Consider the following 15,237-nt stretch of genomic DNA (forward strand, 5'->3'; position numbering starts at 1 on the left):
CATAACCAATCAAAATTAGGCCCTGTGTTACTTGCAAGCCATTAATAAGGTAGAACTCAAAAGTACGTTCCTTCCTGCATTTAGTTTATGAATAACCAATACTTTCCAGCAACATTACTTCCTCTGCCGCCCCCACAATCAACGTCCATCACATAAGTCCAAGTAAAGGGAGTGTCTAACCCTCTGGCCTTGCATCTAAAAGTGAAATGTAGGTGTGGATATTTCACCTCCTATTTAAAGACATCACTTCTCCAATCTATTAGGAGAGTGGGAGTGTCCCATTATTTCCAAGAGTCCTGTCAGCCAAGACAACAGAACCGATGGACATCTACTGAAAACATGAATTAATAGAATGTGCTGCATGGGAAAGAGTTCATAAGTACATATACAGGCACAAAATTGAAAGGAATCTGGTTAATAGGATCTAAAAGTAAACAACGATCAGACAAACTTCATAGTAAATACCAAGCTCCTAAAGTGGTGTGTTCAAAAGCTTCACTTACCTCATGCATTTTTCCAAGACTTCTCTTACAAACTTGGGTTTGGGCTTGTCAAGGTCGTGAGTAAGACAATCTGACCTATCAAAGTGCAAAATTTGATAGCATTTAACAAGCATTGTATTTGCTTCTTAATCTGCTCTTAGATTGGCTCAGTGCTGTACAAAGTGTTCACAGGTTAAGCACAGTTAATCTACAATGCTCTTTCCCGTTCTCTACGGGTCTCAGCAATTTTGAGATGCGGTACTAACACATAATGGTATTAGAATCTATGAACTGCCAACATGGAGTCTCATCTTCACAAATACATATTGAAATAAGTGATTTCTAATTACAGTAAAAACTGTTAACACTATTTAGCAGGTTGTGATATATTAGTTACACAATAACAGTATTTTGCATCCTGTCTAAATTTAAATGGTTATAAAGTAAAGGCACTGTGGTGATAATTCTATGGTGATTAGTGCTTTTGAGAGATGTTAACTACAGATAGCTAGGGACAACTATTAGCAGCACCACTGGCAAGTTCTGGATACGTTCGAAAGTTGTACGCAATACAAATGGCTCAAATGGGGACCCCAACAGAAACTTACCAATCTTCCCAGCTCCAACGGAACTGAAAGTTACTCAGATGGTGGGAAAACCAGTTCATGAACCTTTAAAAGAGGGAAATGTTATAGTTCTATTAAGCATGCAACAACTCACAGAACAAAACAAACAAACAAACAAACAAAAAATCAGATGAGAGTTTCAATTATACTTTTCAAAGGCAAGCTTAGAGTCATTTCAAGTCGAGAAAAATGTGTTCCAAAAATGATGAACAGAAAAAAGTCACATAGTAAGTCATTAGGGAGTCACCCATTCAGGTTAAAAGGCATACTAATGGTCTGGTATGTTGATGTTAAAGCACCGTTTATAACAGAACGGAAACACACTGCTAAACTAAGGTCAACAATGTTTAGCTTCTTTGCTTTAGGCGCCCAAGTTAAGTGGGTTATTTTCAGCAGTGCATAAGAGACTTGGGATTTCCTCTGCAAATAAGTGAGACTGTGTTCCTAAGTCCCCTCGACACTTTAGAAATTTATCCCTTACACAGTCTCCCCCACCACCAATACTTGCTAAGCATTGAACTCCAAATTAAGCCAAGTTTGTCAAGTGTATAAGTCTATCTACAGAGGTCTTTGGTCATATTCATAGAAAAGTGCAACAGGCAATTTCAAAAGGGGGTTATTAGATTTTTCTTTTTCATTCTCATCACTATTTTATCAGCTAAAATATGATTCAGGCATGCAGAGTAGTTTCTCTTATTTGGCAGATAACTGTCTTTACACAGTCCTTTGTAAGGTACAGCTTCTCTCTCAACTACTAGAAGCCACTGATTAATCAGGTCACAATGTAAGGTTTTAGAGCAATTACTAGCCTGCAACATTTAAAAAAAATTCACATGAAGTCCATGAAGCATCAAACAAGGAAGAATGAAAAGTGACAACTCTGCAGTTTTAGCCCACTACCTAAGCTCCCACCAAAATAACGTCAAAACTGTGTTATTTGGTTCCAGGTGAGAGTCACTTTGGCCTTTTTGAGACAGAATGGAGATAGTCTCATGCTCTGTCAGATTCACCACATTGGTCCCATTCTATCTATTTATTAACATAAGCAAAGATAGCGGACTGCAAATATGTAGATTGTCTTAATGATTTTCTCCATAGCAACTGCAATTCTTACATGTTGCACAAGCTTCACGTACCCCTTAGAACAATGAACTGTCACCTCTTTGCCTGCTATCCCACTGTAAACCAACTCTCAACCCCTCCCTCAGGCCAGAGGATGGAAGTGGCATGCGTCAGCAGAGCAGAGTGTGGACTGAGCTCATAACTGCACCATGCTCGTAGGCAGAGCAGTGATCTGGAGGGCAGTGGGTTAGCAGTATAAGGCAACTGTCCTTCTGAGAGAAGGGAGAGAAGGGTCTCAGCACACAGCAGAGAAGGGTGAGCAAGTGCTAAGTAGACGCCCATCCTTCAGTTTAGAAGGCTCAAGACTAGAGCTCAAACGTTAACACTCTACTTAGGATTTACAGTTGGGTTTTTATGGAGCCAATAGGTAGTAAGAAGAACTTCATGTGACCCATTTTCAATCCATCAGTGTACAATGAGGAAAACATTCTGGTGTTCCTGAAATGCACAAGCACTTACCGGTCTATACACGTAGTGTTCATTGTATCCAAACGCATGTACAGCATTTCTGTGGCTTGTGCAAGCTACAAGTGTCTAATTAAGGCAAAGAGGAGTCTGATAAATCAGAGCTTATACTAACTCTTTCCACTTTCTACGGAGGGTTTGCAGAAGGATGTTCCCCCCCTGTAACATCTCACTTTTCAACTATCCCACGCTAGGGTAAGTCCTAGTAATTTCATGGAAAACAGGGCAACTGCAGTTTGCCCACTAGGTAGACTCTTGTCTCTGCTCATAAAGAGAGTACTTTATAAGACAACGGAAGCTGCACACCTAGTGATACTTGCTGCCATCCAGCTCATTATGGAGACCCAGCACCTCAGTGACCGCAGCACTCTGGCTTCTGAAGAGACAGCGCTATTTGGAGAGGATGCAGTCTAACACACTAACAAACTCAGTAAGAAGCAACAAGAACAAGCCACCTTCATGCATTTTAATCTTCATTTCTCTGAATACTGCATTTGTTTTGCCACATTGTTTTCACCACTACGGTTAGCAGAGATTTTGGGGGAAGAATTTAAACAGAAGGCAGCTCAAAAATGGATGACAGTCCTCCATGATTCTTAATTGCTAATATTTTTAAAGCTATGGGACAATGTAAGATGGCAAGGGGAAGACATCCCCGCTACGATACAGCAAGAAAAAACTGCAGCAGCTATTTCAGTGACAAACTTGTTGCATAAATGTATATGCTAAATCTATTAATCGGAGTTGAGTTAGAAACAGACTGAAAATGTTCACCCAATCAAGTCATCCACAGTCAATTTTACATTTTTTATAACACTGATCTTCTAGAAGCCAGAGTGAGCCTTTAAAGCTGGTTCATTTCAGATTATGACACCACTGATATATAACAAGTGTGCCAAAGACTTAACTCTAAATTTCAGGGACTTTATCTGAGCTGTAAAACACAAACTTTGATAGGATCTGAAACTTGATATTTCAGAAGTCTTAAACCATAAGGACTTTTTAAACTACCTGCACTGTTTAAGTGATGTCCTTGTCTCTTGCAGGACAAAGATCTCTACCTGAGTCTTTGCAGGTAAGTAAGGAGAATATAGTCTAACAATTTACTTTTTAAAGTTTATTTATAAAACATACATTTTGCTGTTGGTCATGAAGTGATCTCAACATTAACAAGCCTTAGAACCTCTATTCACTTACAAGCGAAATTCCTAGTGGTACAACTTACACAAATGCTGCTGCTATTTGTAATCTAATTTTAGAACCTGATATTAACGAAGAGTTAATATGCAGAGACATTGTAACTGAGAAACCAAGGTGCATATGCCAGGTTTACTGACAGACAATCTGTTTCCTGCATTATGATTCAATGATACAGCATAATTACAGTTATTGCTAGTCTAGCATTTGGGATTTATTTTTAAAATTAGTGCTTAAAACACTGGAGATTTTTCCCATCACTTTGACACTAGGATAACAGAACAACGGCTATTTGTCTGCACTGTTCTTTCACATATGCAGTACTGATGGTCAAAATATTTGCTTGTTTTATTCAATTGAATAAAGGGAGAAGGAAATAGAGTCACTGCTAAAATTCATGCCAATACTCAGTTTTCCAGAGAACAAAGGAAAAAGCATTCAAAGCTATCATGCTCCTTAACAAGGAAGGATACAACTTGTGGTAAAGAGCCAGGTTGAAGTTTGCACAATTCAATCAGAAGTGTTGTGTACATGACCTCAATGTGTGGTGGAACTGGAAGCTGAAACAGTTCTGCAAATACTACCTGGGGGGTGGGGGGTGGGGAAGAGGAGGAGGAAAAAAAAACATGTTATCAGAGCCCAGTCTAGCCACATGCACACATTTCCATCATCATGTCCGAGTCTGCACAATTCTGACGAACAACAGTATCATGCGACTATGTACCACAAATAAGGCACGTTTTATCTGTTAAACTCTTGCTATGAGGAGTATAAGGTGTTTATATAAAATGGATAGCTTGAAAAGAATGCCTCTCTTACTGAGAACACATGCATATACTATTCATCTGCAGCCTTTTAAAAGTTTTTGCAACAAGAACTACCGCAAGATCCATTCAGGACCCTCAACACCAGGGGTCTCAAACTCAATTTACCTTAGGGCCAGTGCCAGTCCTCAAATCCTCCCAGCGGGCCAATAATATCACTCATGCCGCCCAGAAAACACCCCCCCCCCCAAGGCTTTGGGAGTGAGTTTGGGTGGGGGAGGAGGTCTGGGGTAGGGGATTAGGGTGCAGGCTCTGGGAGGAAGTTTGGGTGCAGAAGGGGTGAGGTTGGGCTCTGGGAGGGCATTTGGGTGGGGGAGAGGGTCTGGAGTGCAGGCTCTGGGCTGAGTTTGGGTGCAGGCTCTGGGCTGGGCCAGGGGGTGGGGCTGCAGGAGGAGGGGGTGGGGGTGCAGGCTCTGGGAGGGAGTTTGGGGGCAGGAGGGGGGGTGTGGGAAAGGGGTGGGGTTGCAGGCTCTGGGAGGGAGAAGGGGGAGGGGTACAGGCTCTGGGAGGGGAGCGCAGCGCTTACCTGGGGCTCCAAGGCAGGGCAGGCTAGGGGGGGCCTCCGTGCGCTGCTGCCCCCAGGCACAATCCCTGCAGCTTCCCATTGGCCACAGGGGCACTCGAGGCGGGGGCAGCACGGAGGCACAGCCCCGCCCCGCCGCCGCAGGGAGGGGCCGGCAGACTCATGGAGTGAGCAGGCAGACGCCGCTCAGCTCCGCTGCACTGCCGGAGCCCTAGGCCATTGTAAGTCACCTGGGGGCAGGGGAGCGGCAGATGGGGCCAAGGCAGAGACCCGGCCCCAAAACTGCTGGAGCCCCACGGGCCACATTGGGGAGGTTCACGGGCTGGGAGTTTGAGACCCCCGCTCAACACAGTGAGACACTAAAAACCCACCACCTTAAATGCCACTCTCCCACTCACTCAACACCCTACAGTAGCTTACTGTACAATCTTCCAAGTGGGCTTGATTTTGAGAGAGACATCTTAAGTTTGACTCCCTATTGGCTTGTAAACAAAAGAGTCTTGTAAAACTATCAATTAAAACATTTTTTTAAACTGAGTTATTCTCCTGCATTGTCTACAATCAAAATATTGCACCAGTGAGAACCTGAATGTGAAACCATAAACAAAAGTAGTCAGTTACGTTTCATGACCCAAACTAGAGAAGTTACAGAAGTAAAACAGCAAAAAGGGGAAAATAAAACATTTAGTTTTTATTTAAAGGGGTTAAGGAAATCAGTTAAAATACATTTAAGTTGATGTTGTCCTAAGATATTGCAAAAATCTATAAATTAAGTTATATTTGAAAAAAAGAAAGTTCAGTAGTTAGGAGCATTCCAAACTATACTGCAAAACAAAGTTTCAACTAGGTGGCTTTAAATATTAATGCTACTGAAGTAATTTTCTTTAAGCTTGTCTTATTTTGCAAGTTTCTATGAGATTTAAAAAAAAAAATCAAACTAAGTCTGAAAATTGCACTGTATTATAAACCTTACACTATGTACATTTGTATTAGATCCAATCTGTATTGATGTAAGTAGCACAGGTAGTGATGCCTACAGTTCAGGATGCCAAACACTTGTTTTAACACCCTGTTTTCAGTTGATTAACATTTTGACAAAATTAAATTGCTTGGTCTGAAACTCTCCACAACAGGTGTTTGGATCTGCATCAAGTTGATTTTTGGGAGAAAATTGCAGCAAATGGTTCAGCCCTTTCACAGAATGAAGTTTGAAAAAATATGTTTTATCCAAATTTTAAAAATTCGTAACCATTTCACTGAGACGTTCTAGCACAGGGATGACCAACCTGGGCCTGAGAAGGAGCCAGAATTTACCAATGTACATTGCCAAAGAGCCACAGTAATACGTCAGCAGCCCCCACACCAGCTCCACCCCGCTCCCAGCGCCTCCCGATCACGTGGCATGCAGGAGGCGGGGGGGAGGGGAGAAGGAGAAGCGAGGACACTGCAGGCTCGGGGGGGGGGGGCAGGGCCTGTGGCAGAGCCAGGGGTTGAGCAGTGAGCACCCCCTGGCACATTGGAAAGTTGGCGCCAATGGTACCATCAGTACCCCAAGGAACCACAGGACGATCAGGGCACTGATGATCTCTACCAAGTTCAGACTGATGATTCCACTCCACCATCATCTCATCCAGCACACAGTAAGGCACACTGGGCCATCACTTAGCACAAGACACTCAAGTATGTGGGTTGACAGGGTACTAAATGCATCAAGGCACTGAGTGCTAGATACCTGGACTGTTCATCAGAGACCAACTGCAGGACAGGAGCCCCACATCTAAGGGGCTAACCTGGATTTTTTTACAGCTAGTTGTAATGAGGAAGGAAGAGTTCTGGGCCTGCCTTCAGAAACTTTATGGGATGAAGTGAGCTAAACCCTAGGGCATGAATCCTTTAAGCACCTAGCATAACTGGGCATGGTTTGCATGGCACTTTGAGGAAAGATGGAGCACCTTAGCCCTCCATCAGAGGCAGAAGTACACATGTATCGAAGCTTAAATGGCATTTTCCTTTTCTATTGGTTAGTTCACATTATTTCTATTATTCAAATGACTTTTTGAAAAGAAGGGAAATTCCCCAGACAAAAGCATTACTTGAACTAGCGTTAAGGTTGCTTCACTGACTTGAATGTTAGAGATCTTACAAGAGCATAGCAGTTTTGTTTTTTTGCTAACACTGAATTTTCCAGTTTCTCAGACAGAAGAAACCTAAGAACATTGTAGTTTTGTTAAAGACACATTCATAGACAGGAAGGTTAACAGTCACGGTTAAGCAACCTGTAATACCCACTTTCCCTTTCCCCTTGTTACCTTCTTACCTACAAACCTTATTCCTTTCATATCCTACTCAGATAAGTGATTGAAGAGGAGGCCCCTACGTATGTTTCTGATTTGGAATTTTTTGAAGGCCTTTAAGCAGTCTTTAATTGGGAATGGTAAATTATTTCTTTTGGAGATTTTGTACAGCCAGCACAATGCCAGATTCTGTACAACCACTCTCTGATTAACACTAAAGGCAGTTTAGGATTTGTAGCCACTAATGAGATAAAACTGTTATGGAGAGATAAAGCAATCTCCATTTCTGATGTTTCTTTGGCCTGAATAGGGGTAGAGACGAGGTGGTTTGGTTAGCCTTAAAATATGAGATTCCTGGTTTTTAAAATATGTGGGGATTTTGGATTGTAAACCTTTAATTCCCGGAGTGATTTTGCTTAGCCATTCACCCACAAGATTACCACCTGCTTGTAAGTTTAACTGAACTTCCTAGTTCTTAATGTTTGCTTTTTAATAGAGGCCTTGCAAAACAAATTGCAGTTAACACTCAAGTCACCACATTCAACCTTATGTCCAGTTTAACGTACAAAGTTCTGCATGGCTGCATCAGGCTTTGAGAGTTCTCTGAATAGAGGAGCTGACTGAGAACCTACATTTGTCTTCCCACTCATATCTGTAGTCATTAAAAATCCCTCCACCTGGAGAAGTGACTATGGAAAAAGAAACATCACTAAACAGCCAGAAATTGACTTCAAATTAAAAGCTAAAACCTTTTGGGACGTGACATACAGTGCTCTAAGCAACTCAGAAAAGTAGTAAGAGACAAACCAAAAAAAAACCCCAAAAACCTTTAACTAAGTTTTCAGCTCTAAAAATCTTAAAGAAAGGCCAATCATCTCTGAGATGGATCTATCAGTACATTGGCCAGCTACGAAAAAACACAGGTAAAACTTTGGAAATGCCGTTATTTGAAATTCTATTGCAATAGTGGTAACTGAACTTGATCCACGCATTAAAACTGCAGGACGATAATTTAAGTCAGTGAGAAACTACACCCTAGCCTTCAGGCCACTCTGATACCCAAAGAATGGACTACAATGGTTTGGAGTCTATTATTTAGGAAGTAAAGGTATCAAGTATGTGTACAAGATGCAGTGTGTAAAATGCATACCTCAACTATGTGATAGTTCAAAGGGATCTTGTTATTTCCTGGATAGCTCAGTAGCTGTGCAGCACTGCAAAAATAAATATATGCAAGTTAGAATGCAACACATTAGATATGGTCTAGGTACCAAGAAATGATGATTTAGGGAATAGTTCATTTTTTTGCATGAAGGCTGTCAGATTGACAGATCTGAAGACTGAAGTCAACTATTTACACACACAACAGGTGCAACACAAGCATCAGTGCAAGCTTATCCACAGATACGCCTGAACCATAACCTGGAGGGACATGTTCATTTCCATGCATATGCAATTCTTGAATACTCAAACTACTAACAAAGATACCATCTAGTATAAGTTTTGTGTTAGTCTGCATAATGTTGGTACCTGCCCACCTGAAAACTGGACTGAAACCAAACTCAGCTCATATAAGCCAGACAAAAACCTGTCAGTCACCACTTGCCTTGCCTGGATTTGATTCATGAACCAAAATGAAGAGTCTATCTCATTAGCAAGTGCCTGCTGAGCCACCTCCCCATGGCCCTTATTTTACCATTGATATTTGAATATAGGACGAGCTAATGGAAAATACAAGAAGCCTTCTGACTTTTGCAGTATCGTTTAATGAACGCTTCATTAGCCAGCATTTGTCCCAAAGGAAAATAATGCTACTCTTCAATTATTCTAAGCCTAGTCTACTTGCACTAATTTATAACTACCTCTAGATAGTCTTTCCACTTCCCTTGTGGAAATTAAGACAGGAATCCTCCCGTTAATTGTAACGGTCAGTCTTCACAAGAACACAGGATTTCTAGTTTCTGTGGAATCAGAAAGCTGTACCAGTCATTGTGCAAGACCCCTTGCCACAAACACAAATCCTGCCTGTTTATCACTAAGGCTACTGGCTCTTTTTTGGAAGTAATTTTAAATTTAAAATCTTAGTGGAATGCCTGTTTTTCTAACTTCCTAACTTCTTCATCTCAAGCTTTTGGGCAACAGTCATTTCAGGATTTTAAAGGTCTCCCGTGAAAGTCACGATGCTCAGGACAGAAAGCTAAAAAAATTCAGGAAGGGGTATTGTGGTATCATATCACTTTTCCTTTATTCACTCAGTAAAAAGACTTCTTACCACGTTTTTCTCTCTTTCCAGTGGGATTTGATGATGCAGTGAAGATTCTCTTCTATTACAAATCTCTCAACTGAATGACTGCCAGGCATAACAGGACCCTATTAAAAAAAGAATTAAGATATATGAAAAGTCACTGTTACAAGTTAGAAAAGTGACTCGTTCTGGGGAAGTGAGGAAACAGAATGACAGAGTGAGACGGGTACCCAGAAGTCACCTACTACAGGACAGGCCCAACAAGGAAAATAACAGAACACCACTAGCCATCACGTACAGCCCCCAGCTAAAACCTCTCCAGCACATCATCGATCTACAGCCTATCCTGGAATACGATCCCTCACTCTCACAGACCTTGGGAGGCAGGCCAGTCCTTGCTTACAGACAGACCCCCAACCTGAAGCAAATACTCATCAGCAACTACACACTACACCACAGAAACACTAACCCAGGAACCAATCCCTGTAACAAACCCCGTTGCCTACTCTGTCCCCATATATACTCTAGCGACATCAGAGGACCCAACCACATCAGCCACACCATCAAGGGCTCATTCACCTGCACATCTACCAATGTGATATATGCCATCATGTGCCAGCAATGCCCCTCTGTCATGTACATTGGCCAAACCGGACAGTCTCTACGTAAAAGGATAAATGGACACAAATCAGACATCAGGAATGGTAACATACAAAAGCCAGTAGGAGAACACTTCAAATCTTCCTGACATTCAACAACAGATTTAAAAGTAGCCATCCTTGAACAAAAAACACTTCAAAAACAGACTTCAAAGAGAAACTGCAGAGCTACAATTCATTTGCAAATTTAACACCATTAAGTTGGGCTTGAATAGGGACCGGGAGTGGCTGGCTCACTACAAAAGCAATTTTCCCTCTCTTGGTATTGACACCTCCTCATCAATTATTGGGAGTGGACCACATCCACCCTGACTGAATTGGCCTTGTCTACACTGGTTCTCCACTTGTAAGGTAACTCCCTTCTCTTCATGTGCCAGTATATTTATGCCTGCATCTGTAATTTTCACTCCATGCATCTGAAGAAGTGGGTTTTTTACCCACGAAAGCTTATGCCCCAATAAATCTGTTAGTCTTTAAGGTGCCACCGGACTCCTCGTTGTTTTTGTAGTTCTGATAATTATTCACAGGGATTTAACACTTTGTTTGCTTAGAGGAAGTTTTTATACCCAACAGCAATCTGTTTCATCAAGTGTTTTAAACTGCTAAAATACAAAGGGCTTGTTTCAAATAAAAGGACATCTTTAAAGACAATTTCAAACAAAACACAGACAGCACTAGAACTCATATCTAGGTTTTTGTATCAGGTTGTCTTGTTTGTAGATGAGACCACAGGTCAATCATATTAAACTTCTAATACCCAGCTACAATTTCAGCTGCGCCTGTTTTGACCAGTTACTGGTCATTTTCAGCACTCAACGTTGTTTTTAACCTGAGCTTCCAAGAATATATTCAGCTCTTCTGTACAATTTCATCCTATCATATTCCTCACTGCCCCGTACACCACCTTTACCCCAACTGCTTCTGAACATTACACAAAATGGCTACAATTCATAATAAGAGTTACTCTACACATAAGGACCACATCAATAGGCACATTGATACTGCAACCTTTTCAGCTACCACAAGGAAGGTCAGACTATGTCATTCATATCAACCAGATGAAACAAGATTCGAAGCACCCCCTTCCCACATTTATAGCAAGCAAAGTTGACTTCTCACTTCCCACACCGGGCAGGCTTTTCATGTTTCCAGATATAGTAAAGGGTTACATAAATATACTAAAATAGACAGGAGTAGCTCACTAAATGTATCGCTATTTAATGGTAATGCATTCTCAGATTATACCAATGGTCCTTGAAAGGCAATCAATGGCAGTGAGAAGGTTACTTGCTCTTCCCATAATGATTAGGATACCAGCTCCTGTTCACAGGGAGATTTATAAAACATTTTTGAATACACAGGAGGTTAAAATTATTGTGTGTAGTATTTGGCACTGTTTAAAAAGTTTTAAAACAGAGAATACATGACAACATGGTACAATGGTTTTATTGATGAGAGTCTGGCATAACACTGCACTACTCACAAACTGCAAAAGCCAAGAGCTAGGCCAACCATCCCAAATGAGTACCAATAAAACATTTAAACCATGGTATCATGTGCTATGCATACCACATATTACTGAATAACTTCTACAATTATTTTATAAAATCTAAAAGCTTCATGGAGGTTTTTTTAATGTATTTCTGCCTGTTAAGCCAAGCGCAATAGTTACCATGCACCCTAAATGTACAGGGCTCTGCAGGTGATCCAGTAATTTTACTACACCTGAAAGTGCCACAATTCAAAGTCGGTTATTTCAAGCACTAGGTCTCATCAGAAGCAGAGATTCTCCCATTTTCAACAGCATAAGGATCCTGTTTCTAGCTCAGCAAGGTAGTGTAACAACAGACTTGAATGCTTTGATTTTTTTGAAGAAAAGTTATTAATGTTCTAGGACAGAACATTGCCCCCTTTGGGCCCAGGTACATTTTGGTGGAGGGGAGACAAGGACATTCTGTATTTGGGGGAAGGTTTTTCTGGCAGACTTTTTAAAAAACCCACTCAGCTGTTTGAAGCTACTCAGGGATTTGGAACATCAGAAGTCATCTCAGTGAGACAGTGAGGTAGCTAAAGGTGCACTTTAAATTCATTTATCATATATCTTACACATACGTTATGACATATTATAAATGTTTGTATATGTTAAGATATTAACTCAGGCAATTTTCAACTGTCAAACAAAGCTGACGTATGATTACATGAACTGCCAAAGTAAATTTTTCATGTTGGTGTCTTCCCAGTGGCATCAAAACATACAGCATTACTGCTGATCTTCACACTCCATAAAAAGGGGAAGTCTCACCCTGCACTGGCCTGGGTTTCCACCAGCTTTGTGACCCTTGCTTTAGATTTAGATGTCAGTATGCAAAACCCTCGCTTTCCTCCACCTCCTGAAGATCACATACCTCAGGATCATCTGTGTAGTCAAACATTCTAAAGATGACTCTCGGCATAGGGTAAACTGAATCTTCAGTGTGAGGTGGTGGAGTAAAAGGAGGCAGATTGTGCTGCAGTGCTTCACAGAGGATGCTGTCAAAGGCAAGATAGGGCCTCAGAATGTGTCTTTCCTGCCAGCGATCTTTTTTCAACTTCTGAATCTGAGCCCAAAGGCAGTCTAAATACTGAAAACAAGACAGGAAATATTTTTAAATATCAGATACAGTATCTCAGGAATTACAAAATTCTATATTCTTAGTTTCTCCATCAGCCACTCCAGAAAGCCCTTCAGACCGCCAGGCATTTTCCGAAAAAGGATTTCTTCATTACCGAACTCTATCGCTCACACACTCAGAAAAGCAAAGCATCTGGCTAGGCTGCTTATTAGCAACCATCTATTCATTTAGGATGGAAAGACTGATGTTTGGTTAAATTTAGTAATTTTATACACAGAAGAAAGTAGCCTTCATAGTTCCACATATTCACAAGTGTTGTCACTTTTAAAATTCTACTACTAATAAAATACCCCAGTGCTCTACTATTGTTAGTGATGGGGCGCATATAAGCCTATGATACATTCAACATAAGCAGGAGCAGCAGCAGCAAATTATTCCCTAAGTCACAAATGAGAGAAAATAAGGGAAATACTGAGACAAGAGACAATTGCTTCTAAGTGCAGTTTTCTATGTTTCGGGTCAACAGAAGCTATAATTCTTATTTGCTGTATTTTTTGACTTTAGAAAACAAAATTAAAACTTTGTTAGAGAATCTTTCAGAAATTGATCGATACTTTGACTCAGTAATCAGCACTTTTAAACATGCTACATCCCTAAACATTTTGCATCTTGCCTGTAGCTTCTCAATATCCTGGTGGCAGCACGTTCCCATGAGGACAGGGGGTGAGGAGTTGTATTCCCTCTTTGCTTGATGAGCCTTCAGTGCAGAATCTAGCACACCCAGAAGTCCATATCGACTGGATCACAGTACCTCTTACCAGGGGCACCAGGACGCCCCCCCCCCCGAGGCCTGGCCCATCCACTTTTTGCCACAGACTCGGCCCCCTGCCCCTCCTCTTCCCCCCCAAGGCCCTGCCTGTTGGGCAGGCCACGCCTGTTGGGCAGGCCACAAATGAATCCTGTCCCAGGTAAGAGTGGCCCTGAGAAGCTGTGGGGAGCATGGACCATCCACCTACCTGGGGTGGGAGGGTCTCTCCCCTCTCCCCACCAAGAGCAGCCCCTGGCTCAGGTCCCCGCCCCCAGACCCCCCCGCCCCACCCAGGGCGGGTGGAGGGTGCGTGGCTCCCCACAGCTGCCTGAGCAGCTCTTACATTGGCCCAGCTCCAGCTCTTCGGCCCCACTGCCAGGCTGGAAGCCGGAGTGGGGTATGAGCCACGTGGGCAGCTGTGGAGCCTCCACCTGCCCGGGGTGGCGGGGGGGGGGGGGTCACGCAGCATGGACCGGGGTCTGCTCTTGGGGCCCCCATCCCAGCTTCTGGCTTGACCGGGGCCTCGTGACCCCCCCACTTTTAAGCAGAATCCGTCATCCCTGGCTCTTACTCAGAGTCTATGCTTACTCTGTGACAGAGCTTTTCCTGTGAGCTTCAGAGACACATCAAGCTTCAGAGCCTAAGGAGATGCTACAATCTTGAGTGGGAGGGGTCAAGAGTACTGAACACATTCGCTGAAGGGGGAGCATCTTTCTCTGAGCCCCTTGTGCTGCTCCATTGCCTGCTATGTTACAGAGGGGCTGAACTATGCTAATAGTCCTGCATTTCTCAGGAAAACAGTTCCTTTGATTTCCCACATGAGGCGGCCAAGCTGGGATCCCTGGCCACCACTATCAATGCAACTCTTCATACATGTCTTCTAGGGGGGAGGAGTGGGAGTACTGCCTGTGCTTCTTGCCACACGACAGCAGGTGGGGTCCTTTCGAGCGTGAAGGAGACAAAAGGCCACTCAGAAATCAAACCTACTGGTGAACACAAGACAGCTGCAAAGAATGAGGTCACAGAAGGGCAAACAGTGCAGGTTCCCTTTCTGTCAAGGTCAGTGTTGTTTTCAACACAATAACTCTCCCAAATGGTGACTAGATAACTAGTTCCATCATGATACCCAAAAAAGGGAGCCTCACAGAACTCTTCCTTCAGTGATCTCAGTCTGCAACCACTGCTCAATTGAGCAGCAAGTGTTTTCCTAAGTGGGGTGCCAGAAAACAAGTGTCTCCCTGTAGAATGACCAAGTTTTGCATAGGTTTAGACCTGAGAAATTGAAGACAGCTGGACCTAGAACCTACTGGGGATAACAGAAAACATGGGGAAAGGGAGAAATATTTGCTTCAACAAGGTAACTTTTTTAAAAGAAAAAAA

The 15,237-nt window shown here is 42.4% G+C and overlaps 1 protein-coding gene across 1 annotated transcript in view; it reads right to left on the minus strand.

Moving 5' to 3' along the window:
* NCBP1 (nuclear cap binding protein subunit 1) overlaps positions 1-15,237 on the minus strand; it is a 44,633-nt gene that overhangs the window by 17,658 nt on the left and 11,738 nt on the right. Inside the window, exons 8-14 of the mRNA XM_065406327.1 lie at positions 12,843-13,058; positions 9,806-9,903; positions 8,684-8,747; positions 4,366-4,476; positions 2,690-2,754; positions 1,091-1,153; positions 504-578 (exon numbers count right to left, since the gene is read on the minus strand). Of these exons, the coding sequence (XP_065262399.1) occupies positions 504-578; positions 1,091-1,153; positions 2,690-2,754; positions 4,366-4,476; positions 8,684-8,747; positions 9,806-9,903; positions 12,843-13,058 (692 nt within the window). The remainder of the gene's footprint in view (positions 1-503; positions 579-1,090; positions 1,154-2,689; positions 2,755-4,365; positions 4,477-8,683; positions 8,748-9,805; positions 9,904-12,842; positions 13,059-15,237) is intronic.

The sequence above is a fragment of the Emys orbicularis genome, chromosome 6 (assembly GCF_028017835.1).
Source record: "Emys orbicularis isolate rEmyOrb1 chromosome 6, rEmyOrb1.hap1, whole genome shotgun sequence".
In the NCBI taxonomy this organism is placed as follows: domain Eukaryota; kingdom Metazoa; phylum Chordata; order Testudines; family Emydidae; genus Emys; species Emys orbicularis.